At 39.3% G+C, this 23,576-nt stretch overlaps 3 protein-coding genes across 3 annotated transcripts in view; 1 reads left to right on the forward strand and 2 right to left on the reverse strand.

Moving 5' to 3' along the window:
* The window catches only part of LOC104944423 (inhibitor of nuclear factor kappa-B kinase subunit alpha-like), a 6,679-nt gene extending 4,061 nt beyond the window's left edge, over window positions 1-2,618 (forward strand). The window contains exons 5-6 of the mRNA XM_010769949.1: window positions 74-173; window positions 861-2,618. Of these exons, the coding sequence (XP_010768251.1) occupies window positions 74-173; window positions 861-926 (166 nt within the window). The 3' untranslated portion in view covers window positions 927-2,618. The remainder of the gene's footprint in view (window positions 1-73; window positions 174-860) is intronic.
* Window positions 2,619-6,719: 4,101 nt separating this feature from the next.
* On the reverse strand, window positions 6,720-19,703 carry adam8b (ADAM metallopeptidase domain 8b). Its single transcript, XM_010769950.1, has 23 exons — window positions 19,586-19,703; window positions 18,522-18,628; window positions 17,569-17,642; window positions 17,407-17,482; window positions 17,069-17,145; window positions 16,624-16,813; window positions 16,446-16,511; window positions 15,422-15,484; window positions 15,144-15,313; window positions 14,974-15,055; window positions 14,709-14,851; window positions 14,321-14,507; window positions 13,857-13,946; window positions 12,157-12,355; window positions 11,101-11,203; window positions 10,725-10,890; window positions 10,558-10,638; window positions 10,366-10,450; window positions 8,791-8,911; window positions 8,543-8,702; window positions 8,345-8,392; window positions 7,772-7,816; window positions 6,720-7,408 (listed from the first exon to the last, which is right to left on the reverse strand). The coding sequence occupies exons 1-23, from the start codon at window positions 19,620-19,622 to the stop codon at window positions 7,280-7,282; spliced, it is 2,499 nt and encodes an 832-aa protein (XP_010768252.1). The 5' UTR covers window positions 19,623-19,703; the 3' UTR covers window positions 6,720-7,279.
* A 443-nt stretch (window positions 19,704-20,146) lies between these two features.
* The window catches only part of tubgcp2 (tubulin gamma complex component 2), a 10,032-nt gene continuing 6,602 nt past the window's right edge, over window positions 20,147-23,576 (reverse strand). Inside the window, exons 12-18 of the mRNA XM_010769952.1 lie at window positions 22,485-22,657; window positions 22,188-22,316; window positions 21,995-22,115; window positions 21,714-21,857; window positions 21,472-21,588; window positions 21,172-21,335; window positions 20,147-20,667 (exon numbers count right to left, since the gene is read on the reverse strand). Of these exons, the coding sequence (XP_010768254.1) occupies window positions 20,592-20,667; window positions 21,172-21,335; window positions 21,472-21,588; window positions 21,714-21,857; window positions 21,995-22,115; window positions 22,188-22,316; window positions 22,485-22,657 (924 nt within the window). The 3' untranslated portion in view covers window positions 20,147-20,591. The remainder of the gene's footprint in view (window positions 20,668-21,171; window positions 21,336-21,471; window positions 21,589-21,713; window positions 21,858-21,994; window positions 22,116-22,187; window positions 22,317-22,484; window positions 22,658-23,576) is intronic.

The following is a 23,576-nucleotide window of genomic DNA, read 5'->3' on the forward strand; positions in this document are numbered from 1 at the left end:
GCACATGTCATGGGGGGTTTCATGTGATTAAGTTGTGAACAGGCCTCTGAACTGTTTGTGTGTTTCTTTGCAGCGACGCTGCGCCCCGTCTGCTGCAGGAGAACCAGAAGTACCTTAGTCACCTGACCAGCCTGATGCAGGAGGCCGCTGACGACCAGGCCAAAAGCATAGTGGTGAGTTCTCCTTTTAAACTTGTCCTCCATCTTTTCAAGTCCACTTATTGCGTGCTGACACATCAGCAAAGACAGACAGTCGCATGAAATTCTCCGAAGGAACAATATGTCATAATTGTGATTTTTAAATTGCATAGGAATTCATTAGTACTCAGAAAAGTGTCAGCTCCATTTCATAAAAAATAAACTATATAATAATCTCTTAATATTGGAATACTGTTGCATACTTTTACAAACAATTCTCTTTCTAAACAGAGCAACACATGTCAACACTCACAGTGTCTGTACAGATGTACCAATGCAAATCCTTCTGGTACTTCAACTGCTACCAACCCGATACCAGTGTATTACTCAACTTTTGGGCTACATGATAACATGACTGAATTAACTAATGGTGGGAAACTCTGAATTTCTGTAGTACAGCTTTGACAAAATGTCTTTACTCTTTGATACACAGCTAGTCCAACTTGTTTTATTGGTGTTCCATAGTATAAATACTAATATGTGATCAGAATACTTCATATACATTTTGGTGACACAGAGAAGGAAGGTGATTAGGTGTGTGTGTGTGTGTGTGTGTGTGTGTGTGTGTGTGTGTGTGTGTGTGTGTGTGTGTGTGTGTGTGTGTGTGTGTGTTTTAATTGACTCTTATTGACTTTTAACGCCTGGTGGTTTTGCTCTTTCAAGGACCGAGACTGGAGCTGGACTCAATACGAAACTTTAACAACAAAATTAAAAAAGAGAAATGCGTAAGCGTTTAGTCGCGTCCTCCCACCCCGCCTGTGCTCCGTGTTACACTACAGACTGTAAGCTGCTAACACCGAGCAGACCAGAGAAAAAAACAACGTTGTACATGGACTCAGGACTACTGTCTTTAAAGAAACTCTCCGGACGGATCCCGCTCATGCTCGGTCCGTCCACTCCGTCGTCTCTTTGGTGGATTCATGTTTTTATATGAACAATGAAGCCGTTTCCTCTACTTTTTTCTTTTGCTGCACAATACACATCATAATAAACAAAACATCTGAAATACATTGTTACTGTCATGCAACAAAAAGAGGAGGATCTATTACATGACAGTACTGGACAGAAAACATGGGAGCGAGTTCAATAGTGTGCCGGGAAACACAGGTCGCAGTGGGAGGGGGGGTGGGGAGGAAATTACAATCAAGCAAACAGCACTTTGATACTCCCATGTATCCTCTTGGCAAAGTTTCCAGGCTGCCGAGAAAGATTTACAAACAGTTAAACTGTTATTAATGTCGCTCATAATCAGTTTGATATATTTGGCTATCCACAGTCTGGGGTTTAGACTCTGTAAATGTTATTTTGAGTATTATTTTTAAATGTTCTGTATCATAGGCAGAAGTCTTTTGTCATGATATATGTGACAGACGTGGCTGGCCATCATGTGTATACACTGTCCATACTGTACATGTCTTTTAAATTGTCTGCCAGATAAGTGTCATGTCTCATTTATGTGCACATTTTATTTCACTGGATTATAATGCTGCGTTCAGGGCACAGCTACAAATGTTTAGTTTCCATGGAAATGTAGTGCAGAGTTGAAACAAATCTCAATCAAATCTGTAAAAGGCAAATGCTACTTAAAGCGTTTAGAAAGGGCAAAACACCGCCAAGTTCAAAACACCGCCAAGTTCATTGTCATAAATAATATTTGGACGTTTTATGTTTTTCAAAATGTTCAGTGTTTCCAATCAGGTTGGCACAAATTAGACAATGGGACAGAAATAAACTTCAAAGAAGGATTAAATAATAGATACTATATAAATACAATCTCCAATGTGAGGATTTGTAGCTTCAGGTCTTACAGAAAAATAAATATCTTTAAGTGGCTTCAGTCACTTCAAAATAAGTAATTATTAGGAAAGACTATAAGGAGCATATTTTAATATCTTCTGACATCTGACAAAAAAAGTATGAATTTGTCATTCAGTAGTTGACACTTATAAATAGTCAATGGGACTACTTTCAGATGAATGTATTATCATTTGACTGTGTAACATTTCAAAAAGACATTAGGGTAGGTACATTAGGCATTTATTGCTTGAAAACTCACTGAATAAACGAATGCTTTTAACTCTGGGCTGGACTATTTTATCTAAGACATGAACGTGGCGTTGTACAATAAGGTGTGACCCACAGTGAGATCAGGTGAGTGATTGGAGCCCAGACGGTTAATAGTTGAATGTACTGCAGCTCCAGTCAGGTGGTAACTTCGGGCTAGAGACAAGTAAACCCTCTGAGTTGTATTTATGATGTGGATAAACATATCTTCTTGGTATTTAAGTAACTCAATTCTTCAATTATTTTTACATTTAAGTATTTGTTTCCATCGGTCTTAAAATGTTAAATTTTTTGAATTGTCATTGTACAAAGATCAAATGTTTGCCTGGTAATAAAATAAAATGACTTTGGCATGAACCTGCTTCCAGTGCACTGTTTCTTCTTTGATGCCAAACATTCATCATTGAAATGTTGTGCAGGCATTCCTGACCCTCTCGGAATGAATTCTAATGACTTTGGTTACTCCTTAAGATATCTTCTAACACCATCATGTAAAAAAAGAAATACTGTTTTTCCTTTTTTATTTTTATTTTACCAAATACCTGAAAAATCAATCGTGCTCCCATTAGCTGTACTCTGGCAAATGCCAATTAGCGAAGCTTGCTAACTTCAGAGGGTAAACATACCTGCAAAACATTAGCATCTGTTAGCAACAAGCTCAAAGCACCCCTGCTCTTATGTATGTGATGCAGAATCAGGCAAAAGGCAAACATAACTGATATCTTCTATAATAACTAATGTATTCGTTTTTTTGTATATAAATGATATACTTTAATCCTGTGTCAAATGTTTTGTGTCGAGCTTGATTTGATAACATCTGCAACATTAAACTAAACACATTTGAACATCACAATTTTAATCTAGTAACATCATGTATTTTATTTTGAAATTGGCCATTCTATTTCATGGTAATATCTCCAATTACTTTAGTCAAGTAAAGAATACGTAGACCACTGATGCTCAGACAGAACACAATTTATCTTTATTGTCTGAAATAAAACACCTTTATGGATTCTGTTAAAAATGTCCCAGAATAAAGTGAGTTCCTTTTATTTTTGACTCATAAGGACGTCACATGGAAAGGAGTGAGAAACAACAGCTGTTACCTCTGTTCGATGGTTTTCTAATTGTGACACAGTAGAGGACCCTTCAGTTACTCCTGCTCTTAAAAAGCTGAAACTATCAAGATGATTTGAGTCAACAATTTAGGCTTTGTTCTGGCCTTCAAAGTGAGTGATTAACAGTGAGTCATAGAGATTATCCTCCTTCCTTCCTTCTCACGGCCAGTCTTTACGTTTTTCTGGTCCCGTTCAGCCTCAGCTGCTTAACAAAATGTGGAAGTGATTTGTCATGAGGGTTAACACCATGAAACTCATGTTCTGTCACTCTGTCTGCTCTCTCCTGCGGCAGAAACATTTCAACCAGCAAGCTGTCATCAGTCATATCTTGTTATTTAGACATTATTTAGGACTGAGTCTGAGACATGAGGAAACTGAAGTTAAATCAAACATGGAAGAACAAGAAAAGACACATCATGGCATTGTTGGAAAGTCTTCTTGTGGATTGTTCAAACAAGCACATGGCTGCATGTTAGACTAAACGCCCAGATCCCCTTTCAAGACGGATGATGTCACTGCATATCATCCCCTGTGGATTCAGTCCAGTAAATCTGATCTGAGAGAGCAACAAGCAGAGACAGAGCCTCGCTGTAGAACAAACCACAGTCATTGTAAACAGCGCTGGTTTACAAGCTGCTTAGGTTGTGATTCAGAGCGAATCAGACTAACTCCCCTTTGCTCGGGCCTACATTCCTCAACTCCCTCCTCCTGCCTCGAAAACATCTTCAACATTTTCAGCGGTTTTGAAATATTTTCCCAGTTCTGCGTTGGAAGCAGTCTATGGTTGGAAGAACTAGGCTGTTCTGCACAGACTTCCAACCCGTCCAACCGAGTGGGGATGAACTGGACTGTGAGCCAGACCTGATCAGCAGCATCAGAGTTGGACCTCTCTAATGCTCTTTAGGATGAACGGGTTCAAACATGTGCTTATAAAGAATACAACTGGAGAGGGTGTGGGAGATCTGCTCACTTAGGAACATATGGAACAATTCAGCCTCTGTTATAGAGTGCTTCAGGGAGGATGTACTTTTGTAGGCAAACCGGTGGATCCATCCACAAAATCTACTGAGTATCCCATTCGGTTTGTTGCAGAAAACAAGCAAACATTTATGATGCATTCAATGTTTGCCCAAATGCAAAAAACAGAATTAGAGTAGGCAAAAGGAGGACTAGATTTTTCTCTGATGATGTTTTTTAGTCAAATGTTTCCCTTGTTAGCCAACACCTTTTTTAAGACGCATACTGTAGGAGCTTATCAATTCACAAGCAGGGCAACAACATTAACAACACTTTTGAGCTAGTGTTAACAAACCACAGAGCCTATTTCTGACATCTAACCAAAGCCTTTGACTTTGAGAAAAGGAATCTGCTGCTTCTTATGATGATATGGTTTGATCAAAACAGCTAAGATTTGTCCATAAAACACAAAGCAGAAAGATCTATAGACACTTTGTATAGCTGAGAACATGCATTATGACATTTAACATTAGACTACAGTCTGGAGTCTCTCTGCTTTGGACACAGCAGAGCTTTGGCTGAATAGAGCTGGTTGGATTGTTATTAGATTTGCAGATATTTAGTCAAATTATTGGATAAACTACATTTCCATGCCACTGTTCCGCTATTATTCCGAATATGACAAATTCCGAATTTGATACGGGTAATCTAAATGGCATAATCTGAGTCAGGCCTTTTTCCAAAGAGGCATTTTCCAAGTTAGACAAGTAGATTATGCCAAAGACTGAAAGATGCGTAACCATGAGAACGGCTTTATATTTCTGTTTAGAAGGGAAACCCCACTTACTACTTACTCACGCAGTATTTGTTTTAATGGGGTGATTTATGTTAACTGAAGTATTTACAGCTGCATTTAATCGGTAATGTAATTGAAAAGTAATTGTCATTAGCCATGTAATAAGAGGAATAGGAATATTGTGAACGTGTTTAAATAGCTACTGTGAGCTCTTGGTTTTGCTAGATGAAATGTTAAAGTCATTACGGTACATCCTGAGGGAAACACAAATGTCTAACCAAAAATGTAATGGCAATACATCCAATAATGGTCGAAACATTTTACAAAAAACCCCAAATGTGAACGCTAAGGGAAAAGTCAGAGGACCCCTAAAGTCAGTAGGAGTCATCCTCAGGGGAACATGAATGACTTTAATAATATTTCAGGCTCTTTTTGCTATTTCACTCAAAATGTTCTTAGTTTGTATCCCACGAGAACTCAGAGTTTGTTAGAATGGGAACAAACGACCCATCAGCCTTTGTGTCCAGCTGTTTAAGAAGCCTGAACAGGAAACCGAGATGATGGCAGCTCTCAGTCTGCCTCGCTTGTTCTCACTTGAGACCAAAATACATGAGTGAACTGCTAACCGACCTGTTTTCTGGGCTCATAAGAGACGCTCAGAGAAGCTCCCACAACAGGCTTCATTGAGAAAAATATAACTTTTCATCATTATGCAATCCACATAATAACCATACTTATATAAAGTGCACTTTATTTGTTGCGAAAATAAAGCTTTACATAGGAATTCATTCAAAATGATATTCACATTTACATGCAGTGTTTCCCCGAGGCCCTGTCACACACACCCTCGGGACTGGAGACAAACAAAGAAGCATGTAAGTGTTTCAGCCACACACAGGTCATCTGTGTGCCATTCACACATAAAGTTTTTAAGTACAGTGCAAAGTGATACACAAAGATGACTCTTGTAGAAGGCACAGACTGGCTTTAGATGCAGTTTAGGGACTGTATATACATAAGCAAAACTTCCCCCCTCATATCTCATAATAACACAACAGTGATTCAATTGTACAACAATTCTAGAATAAATAAAATAGCTCTGTTTGCAACCTATGATAGTGGCTTGAATCTAATTTAATTTACAATGTCTATTTGTTAAAAGTAACCCTCTTGGAAAATGGACAATAAATAATGTTGAAATGATATCGAAATGTACATAGCAAATTTTAAATGGTAAGGTAAGGCTATACACGTAAGCAGAGGTGGGAGGTGCCTACGTACATTTACTCAAGTACTGTACTTAAGTATCATTTTGATTTGTTTGTACTTTACTTGAGTATTTCCATTTAATGCTACTCCACTACAATTCAGAGATCAATCGTGTACTTTTACTCTTGTACTTTGCAGATCTGGATGAATGATGTGAAATATAATCAAGTGTTAAATCAGACTTTAGTTCCACCTGGAGTAAATTCACAAGCTACCCTATAGTATACAAAGTAATTCAAACTAGCTGCACCTTTACCAGCTTTGATAACACTTTAATGATCAATAATTATTAAACATATCATATATATTATTCTGAAATGGACCAATCTGCACAATGACTACTTTTACTTTTGGTACTATATTTTGATGCTAATGCTTTTGTACTTTGACTTGAGTAACATTCTGAATGCAGGATTTCCCTGGTACTTCTGAGTACTTCTCCCACCTCTGCATGTAAGACACAATTTAGATATTACGGAAATACGGAAATGTACCCTCATTGAATTCTACTTAAATACCCCTTACTTACATACAGTCCCTTGCACAGACATTCAATACATATTAATATACATTTTCAAATGAGCACCATTTTGCCCACGCTGTAGAGAGAACACAGGAAAACGTGAGCAGGAAAAACTTTTTTTGACAAACAACTGTACCGGCAGTTAAATAAATTGAGACTCTTTTTCCACCCCATAATCACTTTTCTACAGCCGCGTGGAGCTGTTGGTCATCAAAGACATTCTCAGTCGGTGAAGCCGCGGTCACTCACGCATCAAGACAAACGTTTTTGGAATCTGTGACTCACATATGACCCAAAAAGGATCGCTCTTTTTCCATATATACGACTATGCTGGATGTTTTTCTGCTTGAGACTTTCATGTGAGTCTGAATGTCTTTGGCTTCACTGGGGGCGGAGGAGGGGGGCTAGGCTTGACTCTGGCAGCAGGAGGGGGGCTAGGCTTGACTGGAGGTACAGGAGGAGGAGCTGGTTTGGCTGCATTCAACTGAAAAACAAACAAGATGACAGTTAGACAATCGTATATATATATGAAGTAGCCATGTATGGAGCTTTGTGGAAAACATGTTTCTGTGATTGTATTTGGACCCCAAAAAAGAAAGGTAGTCTTCGCCATTATTGTTAATGGCCAGCAACTGTACAATAATACTCAAATGATTCCCAGAGTAGTCACTCTCATGTTACAGTAGCATGAGAAGCAGGACATGGATAAAGAACTCATGTTAAAGAAGCTAAAACAAACACATGTTGGTTGTTACACTGATGAGCTTTGGCACTACTGAACAGTCTTTTTAAAGTGAACTCATCCTCTGCAGAGAGCCTGGTGAGAGCAACTGTAGGTGAGACTCACCTGAGGTTTACTCAGAGGAGGCAGAGATGGAGGTAGACATTTTGCCTGTGGTAAAGAAGAACATATGTGTTATTGTTTTATCTCCTTAAACACATAAACCCAGAGTTAACAACAGTTTAAGAATAAATGATGTACCAATCCCACAAAGACCGTACTAGTGCTGCTAATACTCACTACAGCACCAAATATTGATTACTTTTCTGCTGAAAATAGTCCCCAACAAATGCACAATACCCCCCTGATTGAGTGACGTTGGGTAAAGAGTACAGTTGGCCACCTTCTGAGAGTACTTCAAAAACTATTAAATATTTGTTAGCTGTTTTGAAAATAACTGTTCAGTAGGAATGTACACAGATCAACACAATGTTTGCTTTAGTCGTTTCGTGGGATTTGTTGACTCTAAGAAAATAATGCAGGTCTTTAAGCAGTTACACACCACATATGTCTCAGAGATTTCCATAGCTTAAATAAATTAGATGTAAGCAGCCGTCTTAAGACGCCAACCCTGAATATGATCTTTAGTTTGCATTATGCATTAGATCAAATAGCAAGCTGTTGTTTTTCTAATCTTACCGGCTCAGTTTGTGCTGTAGGAGAGACTGGAGACAGTTTCTTTGGTGGCTGGAAGAAAAAGGCAATTATTAACCATCACAGTACTTTGCATTGGCATAGCAACCTTTCCAAGCTATTTGACTGAAATGACACATGAGTTAATGATTTTTGAAAATGAGTTTCCATGAGTAATCCTTTTTGTAGCGGTGCTGTCTGTACCTGTGGAGCGGCTCTGCTGGGAGTCACGGTAACAACCAGAGGAGCGTAGGCTTGTGTTGCTGTTGACGCCATGAAAGTGGGCGCACTGATCTGAGGTCTGTCTTTAACACTCCCGTCCTGAAACATCGGGTTCAGCTTGTCTGGAGCAGAATTCACTTTCCTGTAAAAGAAACAAAATATATTTAACTGGAATGTGGAAGACGGAAACAGAGAAAACAGACAAGAGAACACATTTTAGGATGAATTACCTTTTGTAGGTGAAGTTGTCCGTGTTGTCCTTTTTACAACACATCAGCCCTGCAGTCACCGCGGTGATGGTCAGGAGGATGGAGAGAGCTGCACACACTCCGGCTATTATCCCACTCTGAACTGCAGGCAGGGATATCAAACTGTTACAGAGCCACATTGTACACAGTATCTCTGTTTACAGCTTTATGTGCAAAGTCATGTAGCCACAGTTTGACTGTTGTCAAAAAATGTAACATTTTGAGGGGTTAGAACGTGACTCTTTAAACCCTAATGATGTGAACAAATAACATTCTACAATTCAAAAAGGATCATGTTAAAACAAGGAAATTGTTATAATACTAAAGAGAGCAAATACGGAATTTCCTCTTGTGGTTTTGATAAAGTAGCTTCTTCAAAAAACGAGAAGGAAGCTGATATGTTGCTCAGAAAAACAGTAATTTCCAACAGTCTGACACCATTACTGTCATGTTGTCATATCATTGACTTATCACCTTACTTAGAATACAGGTTTAACAGGTTCTTTGTTCTGTTCTAGTCAGTGGCGACGCCAGGGGGGCTGAAGCACCCCCCAGGATAGCCATAGCACCTCCAATAAATGTGTCTTTTTTTTATGTGTGTGAAATTCATAATTTGAAAAAGGATTGATTTGAAAATAATATGCTACAGTACAAGTAGCCTACTTCTCTGGGTTTCTTTCAAGCTGTGTGTGTGTGTGTGTGTGTGTGTGTGTGTGTGTGTGTGTGTGTGTGTGTGTGTGTGTGTGTGTGTGTGTGTGTGTGTGTGGGTAGCCATTTTGAGCGAGCGAGCAAGAGCGCACCGGTACCGGAGATCGTTGTGGTTAGCATCTGGTGCTAGCTACGCTAACGGATATAAGCCAAAGGAGCTTTTTCAACAACAAGGTGGAGGGGGAACTCTCCTGTCAGTGAGAGTCCCAGATAACCTCAGCTCAGGTGAACTAAAGGACTCTCAGTGTTTAGATAGTTAACTTTAGTCTAAGTTATCAGTGGGTCTCAAAACGGTTTGGTCACGATTAATGTAAATAAGTATTTCTGAGGCACACGTTTATAAGATCATTGTAGGTATAAAAAAATAAGAGCATAAATGAAAAACAGTTATGAAATGTGAAGAAAGTGTGGCGCCAAGATATTTCAAAACTGATGACCGCAAAGTGTCCTTCCTTCCTATTCATTTCGTTTGTAGCTGTTAACTGTGAAGAATAAATGATTTCTTAACTAGTTTGCAAATGTGATGTTACATGTGAAAGGCAACTTCCTATAAGTTGATAAATGGAAAAGTGTGGCTTGAATGACAATTGTGACTCATAATAATAACTGAGGTCACCAAGATACATCAAGAACACTTAGGTCAGTTAGAAGAAATAGCAGATCTCTTATAATGAATCATTTATGTTTATAAGAATGATTCATGGAGCAGTTGAGACTTGTTTCTGTCTGAGCTGCTCAATGAGAGCTCACGGTTTAAACCAATATTACATTTTGTATTTAGCTGCTCACAAAATTGGACTTTGCATATATCTACTGTCAAAATATCAGATCCAGATAAGTGTCGTGTACCTTGAGGTAAATCTGCATACTGGATGTCACAGTAGGGTGGAGCCCAGCCAGGGTTACAGTGGCACTCGTTCTTGTGGTTACACACCTAAATATAAAATGCAAATACATTGATTAAAACACGAGTCAAGCCCCAGAGAAGTCCAATTTGAAAACAGCTGCAAGTGATTTTAAACCCAAAAATAACTCACTTACCCCCTTGTTGTTGCATTTCTTTGAACAGTCCTCCTTTTTCCCATAAACTGACATATCCACACATCTGTTGTCAAGGCAAACCTGCGCACAAATGTTTGATTCTGAGCAAAACATCCATCATAAGTCACAAAACTCCACGTAATGCGTCTCCCAACAGGAGGTTTTACCTTGTTTGGTCCGCATTTGGTTCCTTTTGGCACCATGTCGATGTTTCTGGTCTTATCGTCATCCACTGCTAGTTTACATTCTAAGCCGAACAAGCGGAAGTCTGCCCTTTTACCTGAGATAGACTCGCCTCCTCCTTCACAAAACATAGACCCACACTTCAGATTCCTATAAAAAAAAAAAAAAAAAAGAGCTTGTTGACAGATTACAACATTGCACAAACTAGCCTCAAACAGTCAAAATGCCAGATGTCTTCAGTACTTTTCAGTTACATTCTGTGTGCTAGGTTTCCTTCAGGGGCATGTTGAGATCAAATCAAAAAGTAAACCGCACTGTGCTTTCAGCAGAAAGTTCAGTATAAATGTTGAGCATACGTACGGTGCAGTGCAGGGGATGTAGCTGAATTTGTCCCTTCCACAGTTTGCACCTTCTTCGCCCCGTTTGTTCAGATTAAAACACACATCTGATCCAACTCTGGTCCCTGAAGATAGAAGATATTCTAGTTAGCATTTTAAAGTACTGTATGGAAGCCATCAAAAAGAGATTCAAAGAGATTATAAAAATGAATCGAAAGTATGAAATATCCTAATCTCCAAAATTGAAGTTTAATTTATTAACTTTCTATCTGTCTTTTACACTTATATCTTTACCCACAATGTTGCCTTACTTTAAATAGGTCACAGCTGTAATTTCCTTAAAACGTTCAGACATTGTAAAATAAGAAGATTTTAGGGGATCATTTTAGGGCTTAAAAGGGACTTATGTTCATTTTCAGGTTCATATTTGTATTTAGTGTCTCTACTGTGACATGTTTAATGTTCCATACATGCTTTATTTGTCTCATACTGCCTGTGCTGCAGCACCTCTTTTCACCCTCTGTCTGAAACCAGAGCCCAGTCTGCTCTGATTGGTTAGCTGGCTGGCTCTGTTGTGATTGGTCAACCGCTAAGAGATGTCCTGCCCTTTTGCCTATTAGAACAATGTGTTGGGGCACTAGCCAATAGCAGCGCAAGTGTTACATAGTGATGTCACCATGTTATGGAAGTAAACAAAAGAGTCCAATATAAAATGTCTTAGCAGACCAATTACATGCACACAAACCTACATAACACACTACAGGCAAGGGGAAACTCCAAAAGGCATAATAAGGCCTTATTCAGAGTTGGAGTGTTATATAATGTTGGGATATCACGGAAGATGGACATTTTAAAAACATACTTATGTAGATGCGTGAACATTTTTTTATTCTATGAGAGAGTAATATTCATTAAATTCCCTGTAGTCCTTTTATTTAAAACAAATGCACACTCTTAAAGTAACCTAAGGTACTTCTGTGAAAATCATATTAATATTAACTTATGCCCCTTGAGGCGTAGCTTTTTTATACAAGAAAAACTGAAAGCAGTGAAACCTGTGTTTTTGTGGGGAGCATACCTGGTCCAAACAGCCTCCAGCAGTGCTGCTGATGTGTGGGGCATTGTCCATTGGAGCAGTAGCCCTGCGCCCGGTCGTAGCACGGCTCGCCGTTCATCTCAAAGCTGTCTTCAGGACACTGCTCTGACTCTCCAGTGCAGTATTCAGGCAAGTCACAGTCACTGGCTGACTTTCTGCATACACCTCCTGCCGGTTTGAGCTGTGGGTTTAAGTTAGTGTTAGGGGATTTATTAAGCATAAAGGGGAATTTCAATCAATCACATTTTATTTATATAGCCCAAGACTTCCACCACCTCTTCCAGTCTTTGAAACTGTCTTTAGAGAGGAAGGATGTGGTGTGTCAAAGCACATGGGCACAGCAGGATATCACCCTCTGTTTCCTGTTATTATCGTACTAATGCTGTCCTGGTGCTATTGTGATGCCCACAGTTATTAGTCAGAAGCAGGGTGTGTCTGTATGATTGGTCTTTTGGTAGAGTGCATTCAATGTCCACTGATGGTGGAGATGATCTGGCTTTCACAGTGTAGAGGTTTCTTTTAGCCTTTCTGCCGGTAATGTTGTTTGAGTTTCAGTCCGTCAGAAAAATATCACTCATCACTGGCTTGAGCTTCAATATCAGAATGCATGTATTTATTATCCTCTCAAGAATGGAAGTAGTCATCACATACAGAGTATTTGGTACAACTAGTTCCTGAACAGTGTCCTTCACATTCTTATACAAGAGAGGGTTACAGTCACAAGAGGCAGGAATACCGGTTCAAAGCAGAATTCAATGTTTAGTTTGGATTAGCTAAGACCCACGTCAGAAAGGATCATGCTTGTCATATCTCTATCTCCATAGTGGCTGAATCATCATGTTAATCGTTGTCACATAGCTATCATATGCTATATGTTACGTACACAGCTGCAGATGGGCCTCTGTTATCATGTGCTACTCTGATATTGAAGGAGTTCATTCAGTATTTTCCCAACAGTGTACTAAAAACGTTTTGATGAAGTGCTATGAAATGTATAACTGACATTCATATATAAACTAAAATTGTTAATCCTCTGACTCCTCTCTAAGTGCAAACGGCAACAGTGTGAATACATAAACATCTGTTAGATGGACTGGCAATACAAATAGTTTACACATTCGTTATCCCCAGGTGATGGACCCTAATGAGTTTGGTGATCCTCTGCCATTTCCTGTAGTGCCTCCTTGAGGTTAACATTTTGGATCCTATTTGGGTGATCCCAAGACTTTTTCAAAATTGTAATTTGTCCAAGACTATGGTTTGACAACAAATATATATTTAAAACAAAAAATAACTTCCCATCAGTGTATTGCTACTAAGCACATATTAGCATTCTAACACAATTAATATGGTAAAGTTGAACCTGTGTACAGGGGGGACTGGGACTAAAAATCCGACCGGGAAACTCGACCGGCCGACCGAACTCGGTACCGCTAGTCAATTGTCAACGGGGGTGGGGGGCCCACTTCGGTACCGGCCCGGTAACTCCCGGTATTCCCAATGGCCAGTCCGCCCCTGCCTGTGTATCATCAGGAGCATGTTAGCATGCTGATGTTAGCATTTAGCTCAGACTACAGCTGTAAAGCATCCCAGTGCTTGGCAACATATTCTCTTGTAAAATGGGCCTCAGGTTGAATTTCACATAGCAACTGTGATTACGCAGTTGTTTTAATCTAAAGTACCTGGCAGTTGTTACAGCATTCTCCCTGAGCACACTGGAATCCTTCAGTCAGACGACAAGTCGAGGCATCACAACAAGGGTTCTGACATTCCTGGAATAAAGACAATCTTTTTCACTGATCATGTTTGTTTAAACAACAGGAATTACAATCATGAAAGTTTAAACAGATCAGATTTATATCTTCAACACAAGCAGTTTATTTGCCAAGGGTAGTGTCTCTGATGTAAGCAAACAGGAAAACTATTTTCATTTTTTAGGCCAAACTCCAGCTTGGGATGCTATGAATCACCACTGCCTTCCCTTTTATTAGCTGTAGACTGGCAAGCAGGAAACCACACCAGTCAGCTAAAACAGAAACCCCAAAGGGTGCTTCCTTCACCAAAGGTTATATTTAAACTTTCCAAGGTTTCAAAAATGACTGTTCCAACCAGTGCCATTATCCTCAGACACTGCTGAAAGATTTACCTCCACAGGGCCGCAGTCACACTCCTCTCCGGGGTCCAGGAGGTTGTTGCCGCAGCTAGGACCTGCAGCGATGTTCGTAATGGAGCTGGGTCTGGACAAGCAGCTGGGCTGCGCCCGCGCCATGAACTCGGCTAGTTGCTCCACACTGCAGCCGCTGAAAAACTCTGGGAATGCTTGATTTCCTGTCCTGAAGAAGAGTAAATAGATTCAGCTTTGCCTACAATAAAATGCATTTTTTATTAACAGTAAATATACTTAATGGCCAAAAGCATGTGGACTCCAGAAGACAGTGATTGCTTAATTGTTTATTCACAGTGATTTTTATTTATTTTAATGCATAAGTTGCAGCATGATGGACTTAAAGGTCCACTTGCAGTCACATCCTTACCTGAGTTTTTCTGCCATCACACAGTTCCCACTGCTGTACGATGGACCACACATACAGCCTTCAGCATCATGTGACAAGCCAAAGTTATGTCCCATCTCATGAGCGATGGTAGAGGCAAGGCCTATTGGGTTGCCATGGTGATCCTGGATAAGAAAAGCAGAGCTGTTGCTTTAAATTCAGATGGATGGTTCATAAATTATTAAAAACACTCCCTTCTGCTCCAGTCGTTAAATTATAATTGTAAGTAATGGTTCATAATTTATACCTGATTGACTCCACCTGAGTTTTCGGTACACATGGCAAACTTATTTGCCAGTCCAACTGTGTCTCCGTCAAAATCTTTGCCACTGTTCAGAGAAAAAAGCCAAACATCAGGTAAAAACGATAACATCACTGTGTTTAACATCTGCACAGAAATAACGGACTGATCCTCACGTCACAAATTGGGAATTGTCGTGCTTGATCCTCTTCAGAAGATCGGCCTGCCGCCACAGGAGGAAATGGTCCAGGGTGGTCTCTGAATTAGTGTCAACATCCATGTAGTCTCTGTACGTCCAAATCTCCAAGCCCACCAGCATGACGCGAATGTTCAGAGCTCGATACAGCTGCAGGCAGAGGAATCAACGTTAGTCAGGAGTGAATGAGCTGAGAGCTGCTGGCTAAGAGCCCTGATAGAACGGCCCTTGGCAAACAGGTTCCAAACTAGAAATTACCTTATCAACGTGATTTATAGCTCCGAGGACCCGGGACTTAGTCTCGCTTCCATATAGCTTATACTAGAGGAAGAGAAGAGACGAACATGATCAGGTTCATATATCCAGCCATGCATTCATTCTCTGCCGTTAAGGTAGTCCTTAAGGCATCCTTCTCCCCAGCAACATTTCCAACTCCTGCAAAGGAATTCCGAGGCCAGATGGGATAAAGAATATACCCAGTCTTTTCTAGGTCCACCCGAACTCTTACCAGTTGGACGTACTTGCAAAACCTCCAAATGGATGCACCCAAGAAGCAACCAGAAAAAGTCCTAGAACTTCTTCTAATGCCCCCTTTTGGCTACACTTTAGGCACCTTCCCGATGTCTGTGTGTGCTCCTCTCCCTATTTCCCAGTCATTCAAAAGAGGAAATTCATTTTGGCCACCATTCTTTAAAAAAGCCTCGTTCGTTGCACATGCGAGCGCATAAGTTAGTCAGAACATTTTACAGAGACTCTACAGTAGGTAGTATCTTTTTATGATCCCATCAGGAGACACAGAGGCGCCGGATACTCTGAACTTATCTCAGGGCATTGGCACAAACAAAGACTTCCTCTCAGTAACTGAGAATAGAGGCGACTCTCTGCTTCTTCAGTGAACACTCCAACACAGCAGCGCTCATGAGCTTGGAATCAAACACCCAATAGCTCTCAACCTGGGCGACTCTTGGATTAGGGTTACAGACCCAGTGGATTGTGTAGAGGTGAACCCAACTATATAGAGTTGGTATCCTTTATCCTTTCCATCTCTTTGTTCTTCTACGCAAGAGAAGTGACGTTCCCACTCCTTAGAAACAATTTGTGATGCCAGGAATCAGCACATTTAGGTCGCGGACTTTGTCTGCTGACCATCACCAATGGCCATTGCGCGTGGGCATGCATGGGGGCAATTCCGTAAAGCTATTTCGGCAAGTCCCCTATCTCTAGGCCCAAGGACCAACTTCATTACATGGAAGTTGTAAAAGAATAAAATTAAGGTATTTACCTCAGTATTGTCCACCACCACAAACAGCTCAACGAACTTCTGTGGACCTGAAACGGGTTTGGTTTTCTGAAGACAAGAAGGAAACAGAAATACAGCTTTTATATTTATATTCTTATTTGAAAGAATAAACCATACATTTATTTATGGTTTACTATGAAATCATACCCATGTCACCTACCCATGATCTGGATTTGAAGAGGCTGGAGAGCCGCGGGTCCTGGGCCTGGTCCTGGTCGTACAGCGGGGGGGTTTTGGACGAGGAGTTGATGGTCTTCAAGTCCTCCGGTCTGTACACTGCATGGCCCCCATTATCAGACTGTCCCAGAGGCTCTATCAGGTACACCTGCTGCTGGGCTCTCACATAGCCACTGCAAACACAGACAACTGTGGTTTAAGAAAGTCCTCCGAAAGACATTTCAAAACACAATGAAAAGATAAAAAATGTACTAAAAAAACTGTTATAGTGCAGGGAGGGTGAAGTAATACGATATGGTTACCTCATTTCAATAGTGAAGCAACATTTCACAAGAACACATGGTTTTAGAAACTGCTATTGGAGAAATGTTGAGTGGAATATTACAAATAGGAAGTTTAAAGCTGTAAAAATATCCAGATGTTCTTACCTAATGCCTGAGCAAATCCCAACACTGACTGAAGAGTCCTCCATGCCTTCAATGTGACCCTGATAGTAGCAGTGCTCCTGGACAGGAATACATTCATCAGATTAAAGATATCAGTGAGTAAAAGGACTCACAAAGCGCTTCTTTGTTTCTAATGACCATGAAATTGTGAATCACAGGTATGGAATTGTAGATCTCTATCGTGTTGGGTTCACGTAGAGTCCAAAGTACTGGTAAGGTGAAATGAGAAGTTCCACATGAACTATTAAGGTAAAGTATACACATGTTTAGATAATGATGTAGTATTTAGGTTAAATAATAGATTGTGAAAGCTAACTCACCTCATTAGGTGATGTTGTAACCCGTTTCCCATCTTCTAAATAGTGTGTCTCAGTGTAGCCTTTCCCAATGAGATTCCTAAAATAAATAATCATTACAAAAATTGACATACATGTTTAAAAGTGATTCAAAAGAAAAAATGTGATCAACAAAAAATGGTTTACCTGTTTTTTTCCAGATTCATTGTGTGGTTCCTCCCTTCAATGGCTAACTGGTATTGAATCGTGTCAGGATAAAGCTGTGGAAAAATGTCCGTCAGTCATACAACAACTATAAATAACTAACAATTACACTCATTAAATATAGTGGAAGCACTCACATCATTCATTTGTGTAAAATTAGCAATGCCACAGTAATAAAAACAATTTCTGCTACAGGTAAATGTGAATTATTGGTGGAATAATATTGTATTTTTTCATATAATAGCCTATTATTGGATTACTGTTAGTGATGCACAAAAGTGTCCCCATGACCAATTGTGATAAATGAATGTAAATATTGATCTACACGGAGAGTGCTTTTTCTCTGACATGCGGCTACAGATCAAAGGCACATCTAATCCACTCAAATGAGCTCTTACTCGGAAATTAGATTGTTATTATTTATTTATTTGAAGTTTTATTTAATGGCAACAGTGAGGCTATAGGACACAGTTTAAATATTAATGATATTTTTAGATGCAAAGTGTAGTAACTGGAACCCTTTGAATTCAAACTGAACAGCCCTGTCATAGCTAGAGAGGAAGATGAACCTAACTTTAGCGAGTTTACTTGATATGCTGTTGGTAGTTTCATCTATAACACAGTGGTGCAAAGTAGATAGAAACATTAGATTTTTTACTGCACAATATTTATTTGACAATTGTGTTTACTTTGAATATAATGTATTCTTACAAAATAAGTGATCAGGTCATATAATATAACGCACTGTTTTAGATCACACTATCCAACATATAGAGTAGTAAAGAGGAACTCCTAAATACTACCGGCTACAGCAGCAATCCTGCATGCACAGTAATTCATCAGTAGTACTACATTGTAATAATAATATGTATTAATAAAGACAAACAGGAATGATCTTTAGGGAGTTTTTTTTTAGGTGAGGCAGGAGGGGTCACCTGGTTGTCCTGCAGGCTCCTCTTCTGTCTGCCCGGGAGTCTCCGAGGTGTGACCACCTCATATCTCTCTACATGAGACAACATCGCAGAGCTCTGCACGAGACACACTACACACACAAGTAACATTATTACTCATATAAAGCCAAAATATCTGAACTTTAAACTGCACTTTAATCTGTTTCACAGACTTCTAAGAGTAATCCTAGAAATCTGTAAAAGTACATAATATGAGTTGATTGATATTCCCTCTTTCTTGTTGTGGACTGTAAGTAAATTAATTTACTTAAAAACGTAGTTATTTGTACTTTAGTCTTACAAATATCTACTCCACTATATAACAGAGTATTGCACTATTTACTTATTTGACAACAAAAATATGATCTTTGTAATTTACCAAACTAGCAGTTTATACAAGTACAGTTCAAACTATTAGGTAATTAGTCTATTGACAGAAAAATCGTCAAAAAACCGTACAGTGTCCAAGCTGCACCAACAAAGAGCTGCTGCTTTCCTTTTCATTATTTTAATCAAGTTAACACATTAGTAATAGTTTTTAGTTTTGAGCATCGTGAAGGTAACTTTAGGGTATGGGTAATTGTGAGGACCTTACTTGCTTTTTACAGTATTTTTAGACCTACAGACTAAGCAAGCAATTAATAGTCATTAGATCAATCAACAATAGAAATAATAAGGTAATAGTTCAAAATGAGCTCCCTCTTAACTGCAACTGTAAAATGCTACTTTTACATGATGCATTAGTAATAACAATAATAATTAAGTTCTATAATATAATATAGGCTACTATAATAGTAAAGGGAACATGTTTTTACTTTTAACATTTACAGTTACACTTACATACTTTTTTAGAAAAGAAGCATTTGTTGGAGATTACTTTTACATGTGAAAGAGTATTTTCTAAAGTTTTATAGAAGTAATTTTACCTTTTTAAATAAAAGAACTGAATACTTCCTCCACTATTGCGGACAGCACATTAACAGCTTTTTATCCAAACTCTCTTAAACTTTGTTATATTTAAGCAGGACAATAGCAGTATGAGAACCTACCCCATATCAGCCACAGTGAGACCATGTTCGTCCCCATGATGGTGCACTCTGCTCAGTCACTGGCTCTCCTCTCGCCGTGAACATTACCACACGGTGAATCATCGACACCAGCAGCCTTCCGTAGAAGTCCCGCCTCCGGTGACTCCTTCTTATCGCCGCCTCGCAGATTACCGGAATAAAACCGTCAAGCATGCTGATAAGAAACAACACCCAAACTACTTCCGGTGGAGTGAAATATTTCAAAAATAAAAGCACTTTACTGATACTCAACATAAGCACACGGTAGTATGTGAGTTAATGTAGATAGCTAACAATAACTTTAAATGCAACTCTTAAGGTACATTGTATTTTTGGAGTGCGAATTCTTAATATGTAACTATTAATTAATGGAAAGCAAAAGGCTAAAAGGACCGGCAGCGGTAACGATGCTGAGTAGTTGGCAGCCATTGACACCTTCTGAGTCACAATAACTCTATTTATGGAAAGAAAAAAATATGTTTTTGGTTTTAATGTAAGGTATAATGATACATGTTTCAAATGTATAAATCAGCCATACTGTGGTCTTGTAGGGTTATTATCGTCTTTAGCGCTGTACTACTGTGTTTAAAGTATATAAATACAGTTTATATAGTACAACATGAAAATAAATCATTATGGTGGGATTTACAGTGTTAGGCAGATGTTAAGAGTCTACATTTATTCAGTAAAGCCTTGTTTTATTGAATACAAACATACTTTTTTATTTTAAAGGTACAATGAGTTACCCATTAAGAGTGACATTTCGGTACAGTTTCAACATTTCTTAAAATGTACAATTTGAAGCATTGAAATGAGGATGCAAGCCTTAGAATGTAACGCTACATTTTCTTCAGTACATAATATATAATATACACACTGAAGCATCAGTTATTTTGCCTTTATGGTAACTATCTGCATTGGCAGGGAGTGGTGGACACACATGAGGAAAGGCCGTTTATATTGCTGCTTGTTACAAAGTCATCACATGCTACGCTGAAGCTTTCTGGCTCCGCTCTATGGCCATCTTCTCCAGCCGCTCGGTGTAGAACCCATTGAAATCCAGCCTGTGAAATCATAGGAGCTGAGTTAGCAAAGTATTTAGCAAAAACATGCCTTTTGTAATGGATAATCTGCAGTAGCTCAGTCTATACGAAATAATGTTCATACTTAAATTAATGGTACAGCTCTGTATGAGGTATTGTAGGTTAAAAAAAGTCTGAGGAGTGGGGCAATATTTACAAAAAAACTAAATTAAAACATTTTTAATTTCGGAGAAAACAACTTGGATATTCTGTGATATTAAAGTGGCAAATTTACGACGAAAATACAATATTCTGTTAGATTATTAAGTCATTAACACTGGATACTAAACTAGTACAGTACACAGAAACATTTTTTTAACATACAATGCCCCTAATATGTTGTCGTAGCGTAAAAAAACAAAAACGTTTTGAAGGCGAGACAATAAAAGGCAAACACTGGTTCGCTTTGGAAAAGGTAGTGGCCTTATCAAGTATTATAAACACATTATATCGTGCAAAAATACATTTAGTTGAAACTGTACGTACCTGTAGATGATGCTGATCATGCTGTGCTCGCAGTCGTTGGTGCTGTAGATGCTCAGCTTGTCCAGCAGGTCCAGCAGCAGCGTGCTGAAGTTGCTGTCAAACTTGCTGATGCTGGTTTCAAAGCCTGCGTCTGACTGGAGGGTGTCTGCATGCTCAGATAATAACTGAAGCAGGGAGAGAACACAACCGTTTAACTCAGAAGCTGCAGATCTTTGTACACCAGTCATTTAATATTGTCTGGTTTGGATGGAACATTTCTGATATTTTTGCGTCATGTTTTTGATGATCTATTGGAAATACCTTTGTGTTCAGCCTCTTCTTCTCTGCCTCCTCAGCATGTTCCCTCTCAGTGGGAGGCCCATCCATAGTCCCCTGCTCCTTAGAGAGGCGCTCCAACCTCTTGCTCTGAGTGAACCGCTTTAAAATACAAAAGGAAAAAACATCTTAGTAACAGGATCTGCCCCTCATTGTTGTATTTTCCAGGAGCAGAAAGAAGACACTGTATTCAGAAATATGTTCTCTTTATCCTCCTGTTAACAAACCTGCATGCAGCTTGTGAACATGACGCAGACGGACATGAGTTTGGAGAAGATCCTCAGGAGCTCGGGGTTAGTCAGCATGCAGTCTTTCAGGCAGTTATCCAAGAAGCTGGTGTGATGGCAGAGCACGTCATCGATGTTTGACGCCTTCAGAAGACAGGAGGTTAGAACAAAACAAAATGCTAGCTGTTAGCTAACCATCAGCTGGCTGTCAGCTAACTGTGATGTTGTTAGACAAAAAAACATTGACAGTAGGATAACAGTGAGGACCTGGTTTCACTCACTGTTTTCAGGTTGTTCTCCATGATGTGCCAGGTGGGCTCCATCACCTCAAACATCATGTAGTACTGGATGTTCTGCACAAAGTTGAGCATGCGCTGTCGCAGGGCAAAGGCAGCAGCAAACCTGCAGAATGAACAGTGTGAGGACATTTTTCTGGTAGAGATTTTTACTTAAATTCACTTTATATCAACTCACCATTTGGCACAATGTGAAGAGTACAGCTTGAAATCTTTGTTGCAGATCCACACGTTGCACAGCAGCCTCTCGACGTGTTTGCAGTAAAAAATGTGTCTGAACAACATCTGGTACCTTGTCAGGGCTTTCCTGGAAAATACATACAAGTACAAATGGTGTTTAATTGCATATATGCTTCCAGGGACACATTCCTGTCAATCTGGGATACTGGAAAAACAAAGAAGAATTCCATATATGTCTACTTAATTTTTGTTAAGTATCTATTTTTGATATTAGATCAATTCAGTAGTTGAGTACCTGTTGATGATGAGTGACAGGGGCCACTTGACGATGTAGTCGAAGGAGAAGGCCTCAAGGCCGCTGAGGCCCACCTCGGTGGGCTCTGCATTGATGATGGCCTTCTCCTGTTTGGTCTCAATGGCCAGCACCCGCAGCAGCTGAGTGATGACGTCATGAGGCATGAGGTCAATCTGTGGAGAGAAGAGAGGAAGTTTAACATTATGAAGTGTGAAGAAGCTCATAAATCATGGGATCAGTGTGCAGGTGAAGAGAACTAACTACATTAGTGACGGTATAATGAAGGAATGGATAGATTGCCAAGTTATGTTTCCAGCTATTCCTATAGCTTATCATTTTCTTTCCATTTGTCGAGGGTTTTCAAGACAGTTGTGGCTAATAAAGTGTATTTGAGCCGCTTTCTGAATTACATTTAACAAACAAATGAAATATGTGTTTATTGTTGAATCATTAAATGAGAAGGACCATGGGGCGCAGAGAGTTGTCCAGTTGAGGCTGCAACCAGTCTGGTTGCAATGATACAGAATAATATCGGGCTATGTGTATTCATTTCTCCTCTGTTATTGTTTGGCAGTGCTGAATTGGCACTTGTACAAGTCTTTGGGGCAATTCTTCTGCCTATCCTCTACTGAGATGAAATGTACATTATTTGTATTGTGGTTGTGGTGTTTGCTTGCCCCCCGATATTGGCCTGTCAACATTGCAATACTGATTTTACTGCATAAAACCATAGTACATGTTTTTTACCTAGCGCAAGAAAACAGCAAGGTATCACCTAAATTACTGAAAGTTCTTTAATTACAGAGCATCCGGAAAGTATTCATACTCCTTCACTTTTTGTTATGATACAGCCTTATTTCAATTTGGATTAAATTCATTTGTTTTCTCAACATTCTACACGCAATACCCCATAATGACAAAGTGAAAAAGGTTTTAAATAATTTTTGCAAATGATTTCAAAATAAAAACTCAAATATCACATGTGCATAAGTATTCACACCCTTTACTCAATACTTTGTTGAAGCATCTTTGGCAGCAATTACAGCGTGTGTGTGTGTGTGTGTGTGTGTGTGTGTGTGTGTGTGTGTGTGT

The sequence above is a fragment of the Notothenia coriiceps genome, unplaced genomic scaffold (assembly GCF_000735185.1).
Source record: "Notothenia coriiceps isolate Sejong01 unplaced genomic scaffold, NC01 NC01_scaffold00008051, whole genome shotgun sequence".
In the NCBI taxonomy this organism is placed as follows: domain Eukaryota; kingdom Metazoa; phylum Chordata; class Actinopteri; order Perciformes; family Nototheniidae; genus Notothenia; species Notothenia coriiceps.